Below are 25,331 nucleotides of genomic sequence, written 5' to 3'. Positions count from 1 at the left end.
CAAGATGACTTTTCCACTGGAGAAAGCAATATTATGGATAGAGGACTTGTATTTTAGCAACGGTTTGCAGTTAAAAATGTCTTAATGATGAATTTGTTTATTACAAACACAGCTTTTCATTTCCCAAGATGTTAATTAATGGACTGGAGTCATGTGGATTACTTTTGACTATAGTAACTAATTGAATAGATATTCAGTTAGTCACTCTTGAAATAAGTACAGATTTATTTTGACTTCATCATGTTTTGACTTAAACCAGTTCAGCATTAGTCTTGCAAAATGTCTGTCTTTCCTCATTCCGTGCCTTCCTACTTTGCTGAGTTCTGTTGCAGTCATAACCTGTTTAACTTGTTCTGACAAGCGTATATGGGGATTGCCACAAATAACTTTTCAGGGATGCTCTACCCAGTGGAAGGGAGATGGCAGAGATGAATATGACCTGTGCGAGGTATTTACAAGGCATTTCAAACATATTTCTCTCTTTCTCCTATTCTTTGCCTTCAGTTCTTCAATAATCACAGTCTCTGCTTTCCTCTCCGTGCTCTCTCCTCTTTTTGTCCACTCAGCTCTCTGTGCCAAGAGAGAATAAATCAGTGTTTCCCATTTGGCTGCAGTCCAGAAAAGATAAATGCTCACAAAATAAAAAGTTCAGCAGAAACAGTTGGACCATAAAACATCCTTCCTCTCTCTCTCTCTCTCTCTCTCTCTCTCTCTCACTCCTTCAATATTGATCTACATTCATGATAAATGCAACTGATGATCTCAGTGGGCCTTTCTGTTCAGTGCTTTATTTAATGACCCATTCGTCCGTTCGTCAAATTCAGACGTGGGAATTTATCTGTGACAAAAGAAATGAAGGCAAGTAGATGGTTGCTTATTTGAAAACGAGAAGCTGAACTGCTTCTACTGCTGTATGCTTTTTAGCTACAACATACTGAAGAAATACTTTCCTTTGAGTTTGGTAAACATACAGTCTCCTCTCACCAGAGAGAACATCAGAATACTAAACCTTTTCATGGGTCAGTTGCATCAGCCCAGTTTTACAGCAGCAGGGAGGTGTCATGACTGTAGGCCGGGAGAACCTTTGCGCACTGCAGTGTTGCCCTAAGAGCAAGGCTGTGTTTGAATCATGCAGAGTCATGTGGCGTGTCCTCAGCTAAAAGGTGACTATGTCCCCAAGGTCTTACTGGATATTGATTCTTCGTGGTGTCAAATAGCTTTTTGCATAAACATCTTGAAAAATCACATTTTATATGCTTAAATATAATGGTACTGCCTCTTTACTTAGTTACGTCTACTGCAAGATGCCTTGGATAAAAAGCACCTGCTAAATGTCACTTTATGTTCTGGCATGAATATAAATGCCTGTCTTTAGCTATTTTTAGAATGGGAAGGGTGACCTCATGTATCCAATTTGTTAATGCGGAGCATTTAAAGTAATTGGCAAATGGGTAAAGCTAACATAACAAAACGCCATCTAAAGCATGCATTTATACATATCTATATGTTGAAAAAAAGTTCATGATCATTGTGTTTATTCTGCACACATTAAATGAATTGTCCAAATTATGATACTAGTGCTTTTCTCAGAAATAACTGTTTGCTGTGCAGTTTTAATGGATGTATGAAATCGGTTTCCGTAAGTTCATATTCATACCAGTGTCCTAGGAGAATAAAAACAGGATGTGTGTGTGTGTGTGGTCCCCATACAGGATGTGTGTGTGTGTGTGTGTGTGTGTGTGTGTACCTGTTTTTCTATTCTGGTGGGGACTTAAACCTGAATACACACAGACTCATGGGGACTCGTGTCACGGTGGGGACCTAAATTAAGGTCCCCATGGGTAAACAAGCTAATAAATCAAAAAGTTTTTTGAAAATCTAAAAATGCAGAAAGTTTCCTGTGAGGGGTAGGTTTAGGGGTAGGGTTGGTGTAGGGTGATAGAATATATGGTCTGTACAGTAGAAAAACTATTACGCCTATGGAGTCCCCACAAGGATAGCAAACCAGACGTGTGTGTGTGTGTGTGAGTAATAAAGTTTTAAGTGTTACCATTTATTATCATCATCATTATTATTATGGGGTCTGTGAGATTTTCAAATGTTTCTTTAAAGATGTCTTATATGCTCTCCAAATACAGTAAAAACAGTGATACTGTAAAATTACTGTTTTCTATTTGAATATACTTTTTAATTCAATCCTGCCATGGCAAAACTGAATTTTTTTAGTATCCACTACTCCTGACTTTAGTGTCACATGATCTTTCAGAAATCATTCTATACTGATTTCTTTTTATTATCAATGTTGAAAACAGCTGTGCTGCTTAATATTTTTTGTGGAAACCATAATAGCCGACATTTTCTTCAGGATTCTTTGATAAACAGAACGTTCAAAAGCACAGCATTTATTTCAAATTGTAATTTTTTCTATTATAAATTTTTTCTGTCACTTTTGTTATCTTAAATGTAAGATAACATTTTATCTAATGCAATCACATTCATCCCCTTTAGATGTAACCGAAGTGTCCAAATGCGGTGCATACTGGGGCAATGGTTAATGTGAATAAGTTGTACCTGTAAAGGGCAAGACCAGTCTGAGCCATATATTCTGAATCAGCATTTTCTTTTAAGAGACTCCGACTCCCAAGTCATGAGGGGTGAAGTCAAGATCCTTCCATCTTTCATCCTCCAGGTCTGACAGCATTTGTTATGCGAAGCTTCCAACAGTAGCGGAAGGATCAGCTGCTAAGCACTGGCAGAGGCGTGTTTCCCACCGGCACCTCCAATCAATTGCTCCTCTCTCCGGCTGGGGACGTGGGATGTTTTGATGGAAAAAGGCTGTGTGTGTGATGCACAGGGCTTTCACCGTCTTGGGTTCCGGCTGCAGTTCCTCTGGCCAACACTCTGACAGGCGCTGGGCGAGCAGGAAGAGACGCCTGGAAATTCAGGGATGCTCATAGCGGGTTAATAATACACATCCTCCACAACTGGCCCACGTCAACTTCCATATCGGCGCGATACCTCGTTTCCTTGGCGGACACTGAGCAGGTATTTACACCGCATTTCTTACGGCTGCTGGAGGTGCGCGGTCACGAGCAGGCGCTGTCCAGCGAAGGTGGTGCTGAAAACAGCTTGCGTATTAGATACTGCCGAGCCTTTGCGGCGCGGGTTCAAGTAAGGTAATGCACCAAGACTACTGAGGTCGGAACGACTGCTCACGCAAAACACTTTGTAGAGATCCTAGTGAGCTTGGGCCATAGACTGTTCTGCACTGGATTAAGGAAGTCATTGGTTCATAAATCCAAAGTTACCTTCTGGATCTCAGACCCCCGGAAGTTCATAGGTATATATTTCTATCTAAAATACGCACGGTGGTGATAGACAGTAACGCAAATGAATTGAATTAGCTCAGCACAATGGGTTGCTATTGTGACAGCCTGATTGTCGCTATCAGCATCAGTTGCACGGAGGGATTTGATGATCTGTCACTGTGGAAGATGGGAATGATATTTGCTGTAATATTTCGCTCGAAGACCAGCGCTGAAAGAAAATACATGTGCAAAACTGGTTTCACATTGCACCCTGTGAGCTGAAGGACAAAACGTTCCGAACAAGTTGTGCATGTGCATGTTTTCTTGAGATGCAGTATCATCACTTTTGCTTTTATTATTATCATTATTATTAAAACCAATGTGCATTTTGTTTGCAGATCTGGCTGTACGATCTCTGGTCTCATACATTTGTCAAGTACAAGGACAGGAACACTTGAAAAGCCATCATGAATTTCCTGATGAAGGCAGCTTTGGGAGGTGAGTGTATATATTCCCGTTGGGAGATTATAATTTACAACGAAAGACTTGAGTCAGTGCTGTAGTGCTGCAGCAGTGGTCACGTGCGCGCTCCCTTGAAGTCGTTCACGGTTCAACTTCACGTACCGCAGAGAACGTTATGCTACTGTCTAAAGCAACACTAGTCGGCGTTTAGCATCTCCTGCGTGCGGCAGCTCACTAACAGAGAGCAGTGTCAAAGACACACACTGTATATACTTCTGCTGTAAGGACAGTGTCCTTTGGATCACCTTCCATGAATGGAGTGCACAATAAGGCTGAGGATTTTTTTTTTTCTACTCAAGTTGGTCAAACTGAATATTAAGCTGTTTGAGCAATAAACATGAAATATAACAATGAAATATAAATTTTTTATAGAATTACAATAAAATATGGCAGAGTGGCTAATGGGTTTGCAAATTTAGTAGCAATTTTTATTATTATTATTTTTTAAAGAAAATATTTGATAATTTTTTTTTTATACTATAACTCAGGTAGCAGAGTTGAATGGTTAAAGTAACTGTATGTAATTTACTTATTTATTTATTTGGACTTTAGAGCCCCCTACAGTTAAGTGAGTGGAATTCACTGTCGTAAATATACCACTGTTTTTTGTTATTTGTGTCTCTAATGCAAAATCTTGTGACACTAAAGTGTAACCTATTTGTGGAACATGCCATGGAATACCACATAAATACCATGGTGCATGATATTATATGTTATCATTCAGGGCAGTGGCACCACCACCACAGTATATTTTTTGCAAGGTTCTGGTTATATTCACATAATAATGGACCAGCTCTCACTTTCAGTATGCTGTATGAGAAAGCTTGTTTGTGTGGAGTGATGTGGTGTGGTCCTGTGATGTGGGAGCTCAAATGGCCATGCAGTTCAAATATTTGCTTCAGCGCTTTCAGACTCGAGCCCGAGTGTGTATAAAGTAGAAGAGCTGATGTCACCGCTGGACCGGGGCCACAGAGCAGCTAACTGCAGCAGAGGACAGGGTGAAGAGTAGCAGCTGCCCTAACCGTCCCAAGAATAAATATTTCAAAACACAAGATTTAAACTGATACATTAGTGATAATGAGTCTTCAATCACAGACTCGAAAAAATTAGCAACCTTGGTTTGACGTTTCAGACAGAGAACCATTTTGATGCCATCTGTCGAGAGCACATGCAACACCATGTGTTAACACTGTAAATTTAACCAGATTGGTGATTTTTTTCTTTCACCATGTCTATGTGGTTACTTTTGCCATACTCTCCTTGAAGCTAAAATTTAAGGATAAACTATTGATTAAATGTGCTCCAAATTCAATCACAGGAGTCAAACACATGGTTTGCACATACATACACTACACTGAAAAATAAACAGGCACTCAAGAGCATATACAGACACAGAGATAATATACATATATTCTCAGAAACACACATAAATATCCCACCTATAGGGGACACTCAGCACAAGACCAATTCTTCATTGAGCTGCACAAATCTCATTTAAAAAGAATTGGTTAAATACATCAGTTGTATAAAATGTTTGCGGACACTGAACTAATATTCTACCTCGACTTGCAACCATCATCAACAGCGCTGGGAAAAGTAACAAACAAAAAAGGTTATTGTCAATAGTATAGTGATATATAAAGCACAGCTCACAAAGTCAAACCTAGCAGCTTCCTGTGAGTCAGTGTGGTGAATTCACATGACCCGTTGCAAAATACAGTAAATGAGGCAAAATTCACTTTTAAGAAAAATTACTGTTTTTGTGTGTGTTTACGCTGGACATCCTGGCTCTTTTAACAAAGGCCCATTCTGCATAGCCACAGGATTTCAGAGCATTCTTGATGAGTTTGCTCCTTAATATTGCACTTGTTAGAACATTTTTCACCTTGTGGTGTAATGTTCTGATGGTGTAGAGTTTGTGTGTCAGTGGGTGGTGAGAGCCAGACCACTGAAACTGATCTGTGTGTGGGTTTCGATATGTAGCACATATCACACAAAGCTAGATTATTGTCGCTTGTATCCTCGTTTCACATTCCAGACTTTGCTGAAGAAGTCTTTGGAGATCTGAATGTGATGTCCTTTGTGTACTACTAGATACATGAGGATGGTGGCCATGACTTTTGCAAAGTGACATTCCCTCTGTATATTTTTGGAAGTGTGTTGAGGCATGGTGTGGCCTCCCCGGGACAGAGGCAGCAGTACTGTGACAAACCCATGAATTATTCCTGTTCCTGCTCGGATGCTCTGCAGCGTTACTGTTTAATCCAGTGGACAGGACTTCTTTCAGTGGTTGGATAGACACTTCATCTGATATTTTTTCTCTGATGCTCTGGGGTGTGTTTGTGTGCCTCCAAGTTACTTGACCTGCTGTGGTGAATTTAATATTTATAAGTTAACTTTGTTTTGCTGAGTTGGTTGGGCTTTTTTGACGTTTATCATATTTTTTTTTCACCAAATATACATTAAAATTCAGCCGTTTGAATTAATTAATACTTTTATTAGCAAGAATGCATTAATTGGATCAAAAGTGTCAAAGTAAAAAAAAAAAGACATTTAACTTTGTAATTTCAGTTCATTAAAGAATCCTGAAAATATGCATTGCGGTTACCACAAAAACAACAACAACAACAACAAATATTAAGCTTGACACAAAAATATATTTCAACACTGATAATAATAAGAAATGTTTCTTGAGCACCAAATCAGCATAATAGAATGATTTCTGAAGCATCATGTGACACTGAAGACTGGAGTAACAATGCTGAAAATTCAGCTTTGCCATTACAGGAATAAACTACATTTTCAAATATTTTAAGAATAGAAAACAGCTATTTTGTTCTAATAATATTTCACAATATTGCTCTTTTTCTGAATTTTGATCAAATAAATGTAGCCTTGGTGAGCATAAGAGACTTCTTTCCGAAAATAAATAAATAAATAATAGTGTAATTTTCTTCAATGAAAAGTGATAAGTTTAAAGTTTGTATAATTAGGTTTATCATATAATTTATCATAGCTGTTAAAGTCTGAGTATATCAAGCCTGAACACATTGTGTAATATACACTATAAATAGTATATACTTACATGTTCGCTTATTGTTGCATTAATTAAACTATTTGGAAATATCTAGGCCTTAACAGTTGTATGGTTAGGAAATATAAATAATACTTTTTGTACATAGTTTGTAGATAGTTTTTGTAATTGCATCCAATCATCATTTTAAAAAAAACACAATTTAAGTTGTTTGTAATTTCTTTTCTCTATAGAAGTTTGATCTCTTTTCTGTTTGCAGGAGGCCCCCCTGATGTTGGTAAAATGCTGGGAGGAGAAGAGGATAAAGACCCTGAAGCAGAAAAAGAGAAGGAAGAGGAGAGACAGGAAGCTCTCAGACAGGAAGAGGACGAGAGGAAGGCCAAACACGCCAAGATGGAAGCAGAGCGGGAAGCCATAAGACAGGGCATCAGAGATAAGGTTAGAGACACCAACAGCCTCTGCTTTTGTCTCATCTGCTTTTTGGAAAAAGGATCATTAGCCATCCTTATTGGCTCCCCAAAACGCCTAAAGTCAAATTTTCAAATCAATATTTTTTCATCTTGTTAAAAAGTCCATTCAAAAATGGAAATTCTATCATCATTCACTCAGCCGCCTGTCAATCCAAACTTGCGTGACTTACTCTCTTCTGCTGAACTGTTTGTTAACCAAACAGTTTTGAGTTCCCATTGAATTCATTCGTTTTCTGTAATTTAATGCCTATGTAATAAAAAAAATTGTGTTATAAATGTACAATAATTTTTATTAAAATGTACACGGTGTATATAGATATGAGCAATATCACTAATGAGGTTATAAGAGAGAAACAATGCGGCAAGACGTGCATCCAAATGAGAGAGAGAGGCTGCGAAGCTAGACGTTTCTTCTTATATTAACTACCGTACTCTAAGCAGTGTTGCCAAACCCCTCCCTCAGAAAATCGCTAGAACCACCCTCAAAAGGCTCCATTTTTCACAAAAAGTCGCCAAATATGAAAACAAAGTAAATACAGGTAAATTTGGTAAAAATAAAAGAAAGTAAATATATATATACACTTTACACAAGCGGAGTGATACAAAATTGTGAAAGGGCGTTCCTGTAGCGATACCAGTACAATAGCTCACGGTTCTCAACCAATCAGATTTGAGAACCAGAACGAACTGTTGTATATATCAGGGCTGCCAACTCACTCACGCAATTGACACTATTCTCACGCCACACATCCATTTTCTCACGCAGAAAAATGTCCCTGCCAAATTCAATATTTATTTATGATAAAAAAAACAACAAAAAAAACCCTCCATACAGCGCTGGTCAATGTCAGAATTATTTAGATGGCCAATCAAATCAAAGAAGGGCGGGGCTTTACTGTTCCAGCGCGACACCACGGCATTTTTTAACAGTGAGTGTGAGGTAAGTAGGAAAACATTTATTATTTGACAGCTGTTTTACAACAGAAATGTTAAATAACCAACAGTAATATTCTGTGATGCAAACTACTCGACGACCGTTTTGATCATTTACGTGATTCACGTAATTCGTAACCGAATGTGGCAAGGAACATTTTGTTGTTTTGCTTTTACAACATTTGCACAAATTAACTCCTAATTGTATGTGTATTTTAAAATAAAATATTATTTGTGAATATTTAAACGGATTACGAAAAATTCTTTCCATTTTTCTCATCTTTTTTTAAGATGTTAAGCCTTGTCACACGCTATGCGTGTCCGTCGTTTAGGTTAGTAACTAATATGCTGTATGCCCTATGTAGAAATAAGTTAGCATTATCAAAGTTATTTGTTTTGCAGTATTGCAGTAATTATACATATGTTGTCAGTAAACCTGCTTCATTGTAATGTTTTGACAAATCACAATATTTGCCCCCCCAAAAAATTATTACTGAAATTATTACTCAGAGAAAATAATGCACACAACTTGAGGTTAATTCTTAAAACATTTCACAATATTTGGCTAAACTTATAAAAATTGTAACAAGCATTGTACCATGATATTTTCTAAAGTATATGAGCACAGTAATCATTCAGTATCATATCACATGATTCAAATGTTTGGATACATTTGACTAAAGACTCAAAAGTGCATAATTGAACTTAGTTCTGTAGACAAATATAAACTGTGTCTGAGTTTCTTTAACTTCAGCGCTTTTTTATTGATACAACTTTTTAATGTAAACTTTTAAATGTCTCTATGGTTGTGTAACAGTATGGCATTAAGAAGCGTGAGGTGGCCGAAGCGGAGGCACAGGCGGCGATGGAGCAGGCGAGCGAAGGCAGTCTGACCCGTCCAAAGAAAGCAGTACCATCCGGCTGCGGCGATGACGACGAGGAAGAAAACATCATGGCCACGATGATGAAGTATCTCCCGGGCCCACTGCAGGACATGCTGAAGAAGTAATTCCCTGAATAATCTCAAGCACACGCAGCTTTAGATATTATTTTAGCGTGTACTGACTTCGGTGAGAACAGAGCACACTAGAGCAAAACACCGACTACACCATTTACCTTTCACACATTTCGATTCGCGAGGAGCTTTAGATATTAGTGACAGATCAATCAATCAAGCGAGAGGGGTTAATTATCAGAATATAAGCCATATTTTATCTTTACAGGGAAACCTGAATCACATCATCTCTTCGGCAGTTATTTCGTATCCAATACGTAAACAGCAATATATTTGCATGAATTGTGTCTAGTGTCTATTCCACTGTTTTGTATTATCAGTCAGTAAGATTCCCCACGTTCATTTAGCGTTCGATACGAGGAAAAAAGTACTTGATTAAAGACATTCTGGTCTTGCATGTGTCCATAGTGTTTGTGTGCTCACTGACATCTTGTTTTTGTCGCTGCAGAAATTGCAATCAGATAAAGAAGGCAATAACATTCTCCCACACTGTAAACTAAACGACAACTACCTTTGTATGTTTGTCACTAAGCCATTTAGTTCATTCTGGCAAATCTTGTCACACTTGCACTGTAGTTTCATCAGTCTGGAACATGTAATGCCTCAATTCACTTTAACAGTGTTGTCGAGATTGTGTTCTCCCACCGTTCTTGTGCTTTACGACAGATTCTGAATTTACAAAGATCTCTGATTTTAAGATTTCACAGGGATGCTTTGTGTTTCAAATGGACTGGAATTTCGTCTGTGATCTACAACATTCTCAGCAATAATAATGTATTCTGTTTGCTTGGCTTGCAGTAAAACAAGAAATAAAATCGTAAGAGTGTATGAATGGCTCTGATGATATGTCTGTCTTAAGATCTGATGGGTATGGCACTGTAATAAAGCAGCCAGTCACACATATTTAGTTTGGGGTTTCAATTCACTGCTGTTCAAAAGTTTGGGGTCAGTAATTATTATTTTTTTAATAATTAATACTTTTATTCAGCAAGGATCTATTAAATGTCATTTAATTTTCTCATTAAATGTTCTCATAAACTCAGTTCATGTCTCATGTCATTTAATTTTCTCTATAAAAAAAAGTGGAAGACATTGATAATAGTACAAAAAAATTCTACTCTATTTAGCATTTTCTATTCATCAAATAATCCTTGCAAAAAAAAATGTATCATGTATTTCTAAAAAAAAATAGCTTTACCATCATAGGAATAAATTACAAATTAAAATATATTAAAATAGAAAAGAGTTATTTTTATTTGTAACAAGATTTCACAATATTACTGTATTTTTGTACAAATAAATACAGCCTGGGTGAGCATACAATTTATGAAAATCTTTCAAAAATATACGAAAATCTCACCAAACTTTTGAACAGAAGTGTATAGGTACTTGCGTGTTAATCAATTTGACACAATGCAGTAAACTGCAAAAATCTAAAAATTTTTAAAACTTCAAATAAATTGTGACCAGCACAATTTCACAGCCTCTACAAATACATTGCAAGTACAAATACATACAGTTTCCACTGAACATTTATATAAATTTTAAACTAAACTTCGAAGAAAGTACAAAGCCACAAATGGTTTGAACATATAAAGCCTGCATAATCTTCGTATAGTGCAGCCACTATTAATACACCGGACCACAAAGTGGCACTGTTGGTCATTCTAAAATTTTCTGAGCATAAATATTTAAATAGTATTCCTGATGCAATGCTGTAAATGTGGAGAGAAAAAAAAGGTTTCTGTTAAGAACATTTCCACACAACTTATTCAGTCTTTATTAACTCAGTAAACCACATACAGTAAGGTGCACTAACAAAATGTAAATATGTGCACCTTCCCAGGCACTCTATGGCTACGATTATGGGCCTGCGTCCAAACACAGGACAAGACAATCAACAGTAAAATTGTCCCTTTTTGGTTTTGAACAAGACGACGGCCCCAAAAGTCCTATAAATGCTCTGTCCTTTAAACAGAAGGATAATGTTTACATCCATAAAACACACTGACTTTTACTGTGCTGGGAGAGTGTGAAGGGAGTAAGGCCTGATCACGGACAACAAATATCTGAGAAACACACACACACACCTGCTAAATCACTGCACATGACAGATTGCAAATGATGCCTAGTCTCACAAAAACTGCCAATAAATGACCAGGTCATATTTCCCCTCAAAATCAAGATGTATGACAAATCGTTCAGTGCAATTTTAAGTAAAAATTCCTGTACAAGAGCTCAACATTGTGAACATTTCACTCGCTTCTGCAACTAAAAATAGATGTGTGCAAACTGTAAAATGTATTTAGGAGCACGTGCAAATAAAAAAAGTTGCTGCAAGTATTTAAAAAGTCTTAAATATCTTAAATTGTATAACAAACATCTTATCTTAAAAGGTCTTGGGGACAGAAAAAAGAAATCATGATACAGCCTATTGTGATTGTTAAGCTTTAAAAGGTTATTATTTCATTATGTAAATATGAACGCTGCAAAGTCTGTTCTGTCTGGGCTGCCTCCTCTCAGGAAAGAAAGATTGCAAACATTATTTAACACCGATTTTACTAGTATCAGCACAATAATCTGTTTATAACAGTATATAATTACTAATACAGTTTGAAGCTGAAATATTTAAAAACCTAGTGTACTTTGTGTTTTAATAAATTAAATCTTTTTGCTTGTAAATGTCTTTGTGGCTCTTTATGATACATTTTCAATGTGCCCTTAGAGTTTTAACATGCTCCTAAATTGTTCAACTTAAGAGCACTAGTGTTATTTGGGGAAAAAGTAAGAATCAAGCCCTTTGTATTTTTTGTTATACTGAATTAAATTATTTAATGTACTAATGTAATGAGAATTCAGGGGAAATCATGCTTAAATGCCATGAAAGTAATGTCACAATGCAAAAAATCTTGTATGGTAGTTCGATCCTAAAATAATTTTCTTCATGCAAAATATAATATCTTTGTTTAGGGATTTAACCTGGACGTTACTTAATGAGAGCAGTCATAGGCAATAATACATATAGTTTTATGATAGGTTTTCAATTGTGTTTTGAGCCTCACTCAAACATAAAAAAGCATTAAATGAGGAAGAACACTGTATACACATAAGTCATATTCATTTTATGATAAGTGGATAACATAGAGAGACCGTTAGTATAATAAGAGAGATATTATTGCTAATTGTGGAAATTGAAACACAGCTTGTCCTAAACATGACAAAGAGGTTTTCCCCTCATCAAACCAAGGATATAAACTACATAAATACTTTCATAAATATACTGGAGCAGTGCAAATGACATAGAGCTTAGATTTTGTACTGTTATCAGGTGACCAATAAAGATATGTTCACACTGACAGTGATTTGCAGCGACTGGAAATTCATATTTATTTTTAAATGCGAGTTGGTGATTTCTGCGACATGAGCTGTTGACGACTTGGTGATGCGAGTTTATGCAAATATGCACCAACAATGCACTTTCATTGGTGTTTGCCGCATAGCAAAGTACTAGAAACCACAGTACAGCGACTTGCCAGCAATGAATCTGCATAGCTACAAATTTACCTGTTGTTAAACATTTCAAGAGAGACGAGCAGGTCAAAATGACAGTATATCCCAAAAAGCACACAGTAAGAACATGCTTCTATGCGATGTGTGCGAGAACTACTACTACAGTGAGACTCAAACTGGCCAGGAGAAGACAAAACCACACCTACAATCAGTCAAGTTTGAAGTTTGATGCTCTTGGTGTGCATCCAAACACAGTGAAATGGCTGGTTTTAAGGTCAAACTGTTTACAGCAAGAATATTAGGTCAACATTGTGAGAGTGTCATTTTCATCTTTACTGCTTCCATCAACACAAGTAGGTGATTTTCCCCTGCTAATGTTATGGCAGGTAGTTTACACATTTTTAAAACACTCACCATGAGTAACTATGTGTCTGGTAAACAGAGGGTGGTACCTTTGGGTTTCCAGATCTGGGGCTTTAAAAAAAGCATTCTGAATTGAATGTTTTCTTTTAGATGATCCTGTGATTTATCTGTGAAAGGGACAGAAATGAAGGGAGGATTTGGGATGAGATGGGGTGTGATGCAGGTCCCAGGCCATAGAGGGTTCCCGAGGCTGCTACACGTTTGTCCGACATTTAGGAAAGATGGGTCCTCCTTCAAGCCTTCTCTTTCTTACTGCACACACAAATAAAAAGGGTTGATCAATTTTAAGGACATAACGAGGAAACTTTGGTTTCATTATAACAATATATTAAGGGCTCAACAATAAGATTTTTCATTTTTTGTTTTGTTTTTTTAGACTTGTATTTGTCCTGCCAGCAATTTTACTGATCCCACATTGTTTTTTGTTTTTTTTAATGTTTTTTATAAATTCATAAAACAGATTAAAATAATTTTTTTAAATTGTAAACTTTTTGGAAAACATTAAAAATAAAATAAAATAAAAAATGAATGTGCAATAATAACTGGAAATTACACATCCATAATGTAACTGCATGAAAGCTATGAATGTATGAATTCATACATGCACTTTTGCTTGAAAACAATACATTACCGATTACTTTTATGCTTCCAAGACTATTATAAAAAAAAGACATTCTTATAATTTCTCACAAAACCTTTATGTTAGACATTGGGCAATCCTTACTGCATTTCAAAGACAGAAACTTGCAATTAAAGGAATAGTTCACTCAGTTAAAAGAGCATGTGCTACTTTCATGGTGCTTTTTGCCTTTTTTGATACTTTTGAGACATGGTTATTCTCCTTTTGCATTCCATAGAAGAAAGTAAGTTAAAAGAGAGAGAGAGAGAGAGAGTCAAAACAGAGAACTCATTTTTTTTATTTTTGTGTGAACTATTCCTTAAAGAAAATGTTCTGCATGCACAGCAAGCCAGAGGGCATTTTCTAAAAAACCTAAAGAAAACACATAAGACAGCCAAACAACCAGCACAACAGACAAACAAAACCAAGAAACAACCAGATAATGGAGAGAGACAGGTTTTGAATTCACTTTGACGGAAGGAAATGCAGTAGTGTAGATGCTGAAGTGGCAGAAGGGAGCTTGAGGAAAAGTACACAAGTTCAAAATGATCCAGAGGCTTGAGGGATTGCAAGGAGACTAAATGAGAGCGAAAAGACAGCAGGTAGTACCTAGAGTGAGACAAGGAGGGCAAGACTCTGTTTACTTGGGTTTTGATGTGAACTTGAACTTTTTACAGAAGGCTCTTTCCAGCTCAGGGACTGACAGAGTGAATGTGATCGCGCCATCTGAGTCCGACCGAACTACACGTGCTGGAAATACATACATGGCTTGAAAACACCAGTAGATACATACCATTAATACTTTTATTCAGCAAGGCTGCATTAAATTGATCAGAAGTGACAAATTCCTATTTAACATAAAAGCTGTTCTTTTGAACTTTCTATTCATCAAAGAACCCTGAAAAAACTTTGCGTGTTTCTTACCCAGGTCATTGTTGTTCATCATGGCATTAGATCCACGCAAGCGTGGGCCCTGCTGGGTGAAGTGGTATCCGAACTTCAGCAGAGTAGTGTTCTTCTCCAAAATGTTAGCTATCTCCATCTCAACCTTATTACCCAAAGGCTGGCTCTGTATTGCACATAAACACACAGGATATAACAACTTTTCCTATGCCCCTCCATCATCCCTACATTCAGACTGAACCCCTGACCTCAAGGATAATGGCTCAGACCTCATACGACCTTATTATTTGTATGTATGTGTGTGTGTATGTGTGTGTGTGTGAGTGAATGAGTGTACCTGGTTGTCAATCTTTAGCTCCTGCAGTGTAGTGTTGCTCTTTAAGGATTCCACGAGTGCCAGAATTCCAGCTCCAGTAATGAAGTTTGACTCAACGTTTAGACTCTTTAGAGTGGTGTTCACTTTCAGTATGTCTGCTAGTGCCTGGGAACCAAACAACATTACACGCTGTTTAATAACTACACTACCGTTCAAAATTCAAAATCTTGAAAACAGTTACTTAATATTTTTATTTACTTAGAAGTTCAGAAGAACAGCATTTATTTGAAAAAGAAATCTACTGATCAATTTAATGCATTCTTGCTGAATAAAATATTTACTAAGCACAAATGTTTGAACGGTAGTGTACTTAAATATCACGAAATAAGTATTAGAATGTATTCACCCCAAAATATATTTTTTTTTATAAAAGTCTGCATAAATTAAACACTACTTTCTTGCATTAAAAATAATGAAAAGGTTGACCTCAACAAGGTCTGGATCATTTCTCTTGATTCTCTGTAGTGTTTCCTCTACATCTGTGTCATTGGGCTGTTCGTCTGGCACAGGCTTATACCGAGTACACTGGATTACACCTGTGTGTATATAATACAACTTTGAGTTACAACAAATCATATGGTTCAGTGCTAGCTGTTATATAACACAACACTATATCACATTGTAAAATTCAACACTGTCTATTCCCAAGCTACACTTACAATTGTATGGCATTGCATTATTTTTTGTTCACATTTTACATTAATTTACATTTATTTGAAGATTCATTTGACATTCAGGCATGTTTAAAGGAATAGTTCACCCAAAAATCACAATTTGTTAAAAATGTCCTCACCCTCAGGCCATCCAAGATGTAGATAAGTTTGTTTCTTTATCAGAACAGATTTGGAGAAATTTAGCATTACATCACTTGCTCACCAATGGATCCTCTGCAGTGAATGGGTGCCGTCAGAATGAAAGTCCATAAACCATAATAGTGCTTCCTCTAGTGAAAAAGTTAATTCCAGGTTGGCCTCTCACATAAAAATCCACCGACATGTTTGTTTAGAACTGTTTTGGACTGTTTTCACTTGTAGGACTCGTATTTTAGCTAGAAGCAACAGTTTGAAGTTCAAAATGTTTTAATGATTGCTTTATTACAAACACGCAGCTTTTCATTTCACAAGACATTAATGTATCAACTGGAGTCGTGTGGATTACTGTGATGCTCGTATCAGCTGTTTGGACTCTCATTCTGACGGCACCCATTCACTTGCAGAGGATCCATTTCTGTCCAGATGAAGAAACAAACTCATCTTGGATGGCCTGATGTGTGAGTAAATTTTTAGCAAATTTTCATTTTTGTGTAAAATATTCCTTTTAAGGGTAATCTATAATTTGATCAAAATAATCAATCAACAAATATAAAACATAAAATCATACAAAAATGTTACAAGATAACTGATGTATTCACTTACTGTTCAAGCCCTGTTTGTTGACGATAGTACTGCTGGCCAATGCTTCGTAATACTGCTGATTACTCATCAGTGTGTGCATGCCCAAAATGGCTTTTCAAATTTAGAAAGAGGGGGAAAAAACAGAATAAGTTGGATGAAGCTGAAGATAAAAAGGGGGCCAAGTCTATATTTTACCCTGCTTATCATGTTAGTCAAGTTTTCTTACAGTATACAAAACACAGGACTTTATATGGCCATTATCCATCCTCCATCCTGCTGAATGAAATATATTACTTGTTTATGTAAATCATATGTAAAATCATGTTTTCCAAGATCATTAGGAACTCAAAATCATTTACATTTACCTGACGAAAAATATATCAAGCAGAACAGTAATGCCATCAAATGAACTAGTGCAGAACAAAACATGAAAATGAACAGCAAAACATCTGAATAGGGAGTCGAGAGGAAAGTGCAATTTATGAGTCTGGCTTGTATACTCATACTGCATCTGATTGTTGACCCTGGGCCAAAGACAACTGAGCTAACCTCATTCCCATATGAAGCTCCTATCTGTCTGTACATATAAGCTGTTCAGACTGGGTCGACTCCTTAAATCCTGCTGTTTTTGAAACACGATCCCAAAGAAAAAAAAACTATTGACCTCATTTTAAGGGAAACCTCTCCATCATGCTAAATGAGAGCAAGCTGATGGCTGATGGTCGAGAGTTTTTTTTTTTTTAGCCAGCAGGAAAATCTTTGTTCCCCTTTTTTGGTAGCCATGTGTCTTTAGCGCACATGGGTGAGTCACTGTTATGAAAGAACTCAAACTTGCATATGCAGTTTCAGGAAATGGCATGTGCACGCTACACAAAGTTCGCCTAAAAATAAAAATTAATTATTTATCCTGTTGTTCCATGATTTAGAGATTCAGAGATTTTGAAGAATTTTGCTGCTCTTTGTGGTGTCTCAACAGAGAAATGATTGGAAGCAACATGACAGAGTTTTCATTTTTGGTTAAAATAACTAACTTAAATCATGCAGATAACATAATGTGCTGAACATACCATGCAAATACTGAATTAATGTTTAAGAAACATTCTGGCAATGTTAAAGCAGCATACAATGTTGCAGATAAACCTACTGGAATGATCCGTGGCTTAGAAACGGTGGAGCAGGGGAGTGGACAGAGAAAATGAGGAATGAAGATGTAAAAATGGAGTGGAGAAAACTAAAGGACAAACCAGAGAGAGGCACACGGTGAGATACAAACACACACACACACACACACACACACACAGAGGAAGTGGGAATTAGTCAATGAAATTACAGATGTATTTGAATATGGATTAATATTAAAATTAGTAAACAGAAGGTGCTGAATGGAATTACATCTTAATACATTTATTTTAAACTTAAATATATAAAATGGTACCTCGGATCCTAAGAATCAAAGAAGCATAACCTACATATATGAATGAAATTGCTGACATTTGTATTGTACCTGCTATATCGCACAATTCTGCATCAGTAGCACTAGATAGCGCCTCCTCTAGTTCAGGCTCCAGAGTGACATCTTCCAGGATAGGGTCAACAACTTTGGTCTTAGGCATCCACATTTTTCCTACATACGCACATTTACACACATACCGAGATGGAGAGAGAAGGAAAAAATGCCTTCATTTATTTTTGACTGTCCTACATATGTGGCACCATTTCAACATCAAATTTTGCCTCTAAAACAATTTATTAAATGTGAGTGTTCTTGTTTAATGAGATGTGATATGTGAATAAATCCTAAAAGTTAATATCACTTCATGTGCATCATTTCCAGTGCCTATGTGTAATTTCACTGCGTTATGCAAAAAGTGTCAAATAGAAACTGTTTGTATTTAGGTTTCATAAAAGAGCTATGTAATTTCCGTTAATAAAATGTCAAACGCAAAGCTGGAAATGACAGTGTAGTGGCAATGTTTATAACTCAGGATAAAAAGACAAAAACTACATAATTTCTCCTGTGATGTACAGTGTATATATATATATATATATACACTATTGGACTTTTTAGTTGACAAATTACAAACTAATGAGAGTGTGAAGAGAGTTTATATTTCTCTAAAAGTTCCAAAAGTGCCCATGGTTCTAAATTGAAGTCAATTCTTACCTCTTTTCTCACCAGTGTAGGGAACAAGATCATCTCGATCTGGATGTTCTTTGGCCTGTTTCTCCAGGTGAGATAGAAGGTCATCTCTCTGGAACGTTCCGGTCGGAGCTTTCTTAGTCTGATCCCTCTGTCTGAATCCTGCCGGCAACAGTGCGTTCTGAGAACAATATCATTCAGAAACATTAGATCTGTCATCAAACGATCATAAAAAGCACACAGAATGTAAAATAGCACATTACATAAAAGATAAACTTGCCATATCTTAAATTACCATAGATTCTTAATACCATCACTGTATATGGTACAGTCACAGGGGCCATCTTCCATCAATTTCCTGTATCAGGCTATATCAGATTTCTGAAGCTTGCACCTAACCCAGGTTTTCTTATTTGCACCCACATACTGAAAAGGCAAACGCCACAAATGCCTCAAATACAGAGAGCAATGATAACATTCTTCTAAGACAGGGCCTATCAGCCGCAGAGCAAACGGGGGGATGTGTACATACGTGCATGTTAAATGTGATGACAGAATCCAGAACACACAGCATTTCAGAAAGAACTCGGAGAGAACAGAGCTTTATAGGACACCTTAGCATTGTTTATCCTTAGTGCAGATAAAATTGAGCAAATGGAGACTCCGGTTAACTAAAGTGACATTTAAAATCATTAAAGTAGATATTTCCACTACAAAATTTACAGCACAATTTAGTGTTTCAGGAAAAGGCTCGGCTTTGGTGGGGAATGTTTATTTTTGTTACATTTGAGCAGATTAACTTGTTCCAGCACTAGTATTTATGGTAAACTTCTACACCTCTGGCTGAACATCTCAGTTTGGGAGAAGAAATTCTCCTTTCCCTCTTCTCTGTTGCTGAACATTTATCCTACATCTGTGTCTAAATCTGTCAAGACGTGCTTAGATGCTGGAGTCAAACCAGATTCCTCAAGAGCGAATATAAAACTGTGGTCTGAGTGAGAAAAAGAACAGCAACAAAGAGAACCAAAGCCTTACAAGACTTGCAATTCCCTAAAAACACTACTGAAATACAACAGCACACACTCCAACCACTGTAAAACGACACAGTCCGATCAAGCTGACTTCACCATGATGGTCTAAACTCAGAAACGCCAGTGTGACACAACACAGCCCAGACAAACACAAACCACAGGAATTAAGTGGAACTCTCAAACAAATAATGGCACTGAAACAATGTCCAACATCAAACAAACCACAATAGGCTACAACACAGTCCAAAGCAAAACAATACAGCCCAGTCAACAAACACCACTATGAAACAACGCAGTAAAGACAAACAAACACTTTGAAACAACACAGAAAGTGGGTTTCTTAAACAAAAATGCCATTGAAACGACAACACTAAACAAATGATTGTACAACACAGTCCAGATGAAAAAGCAGGAATTAAGCTGGCTTCTTAAACAATAAATAGCAACACAGTCCAAAGTAAACAACACAATCCAGTCGAACAAACACCACTGTCACAGTACAGACAAACAAACAAACACATTATACATAAAACACAGTAAAGCCAAACAAAGTACACTGGGAAATAGCACAGTCCTGACAAACAAACCAAACTAGGTAGCAACAGTCACAAAAAAAAAGAAAAGAAAAGAAAAAAAGAAAAGAAAAGTTTATTAACCTTTCACATTGCAAAGTATCCAGAGACAACTGAACTATGAAATGTGTTTCATTTTATGGAGCTCCTAAAGTCCATTTTTAGATGCGTTTTAAGTGCACTTACATCAGGATCAAGCTCTTCAAGTTCATCTTCAAGTCTCCTGAGCTCTTCTTCACTGAGCTTCTGCAAGAGCTCATCCTCATCCACATCCCGGTACTTGTCCATCTCTTTACGGAACATGGTGAACAAGATAAAATAGAAGGAAAAAAGACAGGAACAGTCGAGCCGCCCAACCACAGCACCTTGGTAAAGACGAGAAACAGATTCATTATTAGGTCTATTCTAAAGAAGGTTCAAAGGATTTTATGCTGAATAATTATGTTCTTCATGATGATCAGTATGTCAAGACTATAATTTATGATTTTCTACTATATTTAAGTGGATTAATCTAGACAATTTTAAAGCATATGGGTTATGGAGAGCAGAATAACCACAGGTGTACTTCATCACATTAACTGAGGACATGCTCTGCTAACATTTAACAACCAGATAACGCACAAATACTTTGTGTTTATATCCGTCTATGCTCGAGTATTTATGACCTAAACTTTTGAATGACTCTTTTCCAAATGTTTTGTTTGAAAAGTTGGCTTATGCTTGCTTTCTTTAAGATACGTATATATATATATATATATATATATACATATATATATATATATATATATATATATATATATATATATATATATATATATATATATATATATATATATATATATATATATATATATATATATATATATATATATATATATATATATATATATATATATATATATATATATATATATATATATATATATATATATATATATATATATATATATATATATATATATATATATATATATATATATATATATATATATATATATATATATATATATATATATATATATATATATATATATATATATATATATATATATATATATATATATATATATATATATATATATATATATATATATATATATATATATATATATATATATATATATATATATATATATATATATATATATATATATATATATATATATATATATATATATATATATATATATATATATATATATATATATATATATATATATATATATATATATATATATATATATATATATATATATATATATATATATATATATATATATATATATATATATATATATATATATATATATATATATATATATATATATATATATATATATATATATATATATATATATATATATATATATATATATATATATATATATATATATATATATATATATATATATATATATATATATATATATATATATATATATATATATATATATATATATATATATATATATATATATATATATATATATATATATATATATATATATATATATATATATATATATATATATATATATATATATATATATATATATATATATATATATATATATATATATATATATATATATATATATATATATATATATATATATATATATATATATATATATATATATATATATATATATATATATATATATATATATATATATATATATATATATATATATATATATATATATATATATATATATATATATATATATATATATATATATATATATATATATATATATATATATATATATATATATATATATATATATATATATATATATATATATATATATATATATATATATATATATATATATATATATATATATATATATATATATATATATATATATATATATATATATATATATATATATATATATATATATATATATATATATATATATATATATATATATATATATATATATATATATATATATATATATATATATATATATATATATATATATATATATATATATATATATATATATATATATATATATATATATATATATATATATATATATATATATATATATATATATATATATATATATATATATATATATATATATATATATATATATATATATATATATATATATATATATATATATATATATATATATATATATATATATATATATATATATATATATATATATATATATATATATATATATATATATATATATATATATATATATATATATATATATATATATATATATATATATATATATATATATATATATATATATATATATATATATATATATATATATATATATATATATATATATATATATATATATATATATATATATATATATATATATATATATATATATATATATATATATATATATATATATATATATATATATATATATATATATATATATATATATATATATATATATATATATATATATATATATATATATATATATATATATATATATATATATATATATATATATATATATATATATATATATATATATATATATATATATATATATATATATATATATATATATATATATATATATATATATATATATATATATATATATATATATATATATATATATATATATATATATATATATATATATATATATATATATATATATATATATATATATATATATATATATATATATATATATATATATATATATATATATATATATATATATATATATATATATATATATATATATATATATATATATATATATATATATATATATATATATATATATATATATATATATATATATATATATATATATATATATATATATATATATATATATATATATATATATATATATATATATATATATATATATATATATATATATATATATATATATATATATATATATATATATATATATATATATATATATATATATATATATATATATATATATATATATATATATATATATATATATATATATATATATATATATATATATATATATATATATATATATATATATATATATATATATATATATATATATATATATATATATATATATATATATATATATATATATATATATATATATATATATATATATATATATATATATATATATATATATATATATATATATATATATATATATATATATATATATATATATATATATATATATATATATATATATATATATATATATATATATATATATATATATATATATATATATATATATATATATATATATATATATATATATATATATATATATATATATATATATATATATATATATATATATATATATATATATATATATATATATATATATATATATATATATATATATATATATATATATATATATATATATATATATATATATATATATATATATATATATATATATATATATATATATATATATATATATATATATATATATATATATATATATATATATATATATATATATATATATATATATATATATATATATATATATATATATATATATATATATATATATATATATATATATATATATATATATATATATATATATATATATATATATATATATATATATATATATATATATATATATATATATATATATATATATATATATATATATATATATATATATATATATATATATATATATATATATATATATATATATATATATATATATATATATATATATATATATATATATATATATATATATATATATATATATATATATATATATATATATATATATATATATATATATATATATATATATATATATATATATATATATATATATATATATATATATATATATATATATATATATATATATATATATATATATATATATATATATATATATATATATATATATATATATATATATATATATATATATATATATATATATATATATATATATATATATATATATATATATATATATATATATATATATATATATATATATATATATATATATATATATATATATATATATATATATATATATATATATATATATATATATATATATATATATATATATATATATATATATATATATATATATATATATATATATATATATATATATATATATATATATATATATATATATATATATATATATATATATATATATATATATATATATACATATATATATACACATACATATACATATATATATACACATACATATACATATACATATATATATACACATACATATACATATATATACATATGGATCGTATGATCTTAAAGATTAGATAAATGGAGTCATATATTAATACATCTACATGAAGTCAAACTGAAGGCTGGCATCTGTTTTGGACCAGCTCCATTGTCCTTGGTGAATCCAATAGACAAGGACATTGACCAGCAAACTTCAACACACTATATAATGCAAATTTATTGACTTGAAACCTCTAGTTTAGGTTTCCACATTCAATAAACTAGCTATTATATACACATTTCCGGTTCCTCACACAAACTACTTTTCCACTTCTGTTAATAAAACTCTCTAAAACAAGTGCAAATAACGATCTATAGTAAAAAGGTGTGTTGCTTCTGATCAGGAAAGACCAGATACATATCTTTTACCATTAGCAAAATAAAGGTAAAATATATATCATACATTCAAAACCGCAAGCCTAATTATTATTTATCAGATATAGCCTATAATGTTCTCCGAGCGTCATCAGTTCTGTTAATATACATATTTGTATGTTTCATTGCTCTATGCAACGATGAGGAAAACAAAGCGTGTTAGTACCGGAGCGTCTATCATTCTCACTTACTTCAGACAGCGCTTATCCCACACTATATATAGCGCATGTGACAGCTGAATACTTTGACCAGATATGGTTTCTTTTCAGAGCCGCTAATTCACACAAATGCGCTGCTGCCTCAAGCAATGAATTCTCAAGTCCAAGGTTCATAGAAGAACAGCGCTTGACACGGCGGAGAAAAGTCCAAATATTAAAAGCAGTTACTGCTCCAGCCTTCTTTCAACAAGTCTAGC

The 25,331-nt window shown here is 31.6% G+C and overlaps 2 protein-coding genes across 3 annotated transcripts; one reads left to right on the top strand and one right to left on the bottom strand.

The window, feature by feature from the left end:
• The first annotated feature begins 2,648 nt into the window (after positions 1 to 2,648).
• LOC107758899 (complexin-1-like) lies at positions 2,649 to 10,206 on the top strand. 2 transcript variants are annotated; one of them, XM_016576740.1, is made up of 4 exons: positions 2,649 to 3,045; positions 3,707 to 3,806; positions 7,124 to 7,302; positions 9,085 to 10,206. In XM_016576740.1, the coding sequence occupies exons 2-4, from the start codon at positions 3,776 to 3,778 to the stop codon at positions 9,274 to 9,276; spliced, it is 402 nt and encodes a 133-aa protein (XP_016432226.1). In that variant the 5' UTR covers positions 2,649 to 3,045; positions 3,707 to 3,775; the 3' UTR covers positions 9,277 to 10,206. The 2 variants fall into 2 exon arrangements, with proteins under 2 accessions (XP_016432226.1, XP_016432227.1); XM_016576741.1 differs by lacking the exon at positions 2,649 to 3,045 and adding an exon at positions 3,177 to 3,340.
• An 832-nt stretch (positions 10,207 to 11,038) lies between these two features.
• Positions 11,039 to 25,331, bottom strand: LOC107758900 (tropomodulin-1-like). The gene is given in 9 exon segments (XM_016576742.1): positions 11,039 to 13,467; positions 14,759 to 14,903; positions 15,075 to 15,218; positions 15,435 to 15,649; positions 16,529 to 16,618; positions 18,012 to 18,131; positions 18,672 to 18,828; positions 20,437 to 20,615; positions 25,108 to 25,331. Coding segments are annotated over 8 exon segments (1,047 nt in total). The 5' UTR covers positions 20,554 to 20,615; positions 25,108 to 25,331; the 3' UTR covers positions 11,039 to 13,408.

The sequence above is a fragment of the Sinocyclocheilus rhinocerous genome, unplaced genomic scaffold, assembly GCF_001515625.1.
Source record: "Sinocyclocheilus rhinocerous isolate Xijiao unplaced genomic scaffold, SAMN03320098_v1.1 scaffold1435, whole genome shotgun sequence".
Taxonomy (NCBI): Eukaryota; Metazoa; Chordata; class Actinopteri; order Cypriniformes; family Cyprinidae; genus Sinocyclocheilus; species Sinocyclocheilus rhinocerous.
Note: the sequence above shows the minus strand (reverse complement) of the source record. Positions and strands in the feature narration are given on the sequence as shown.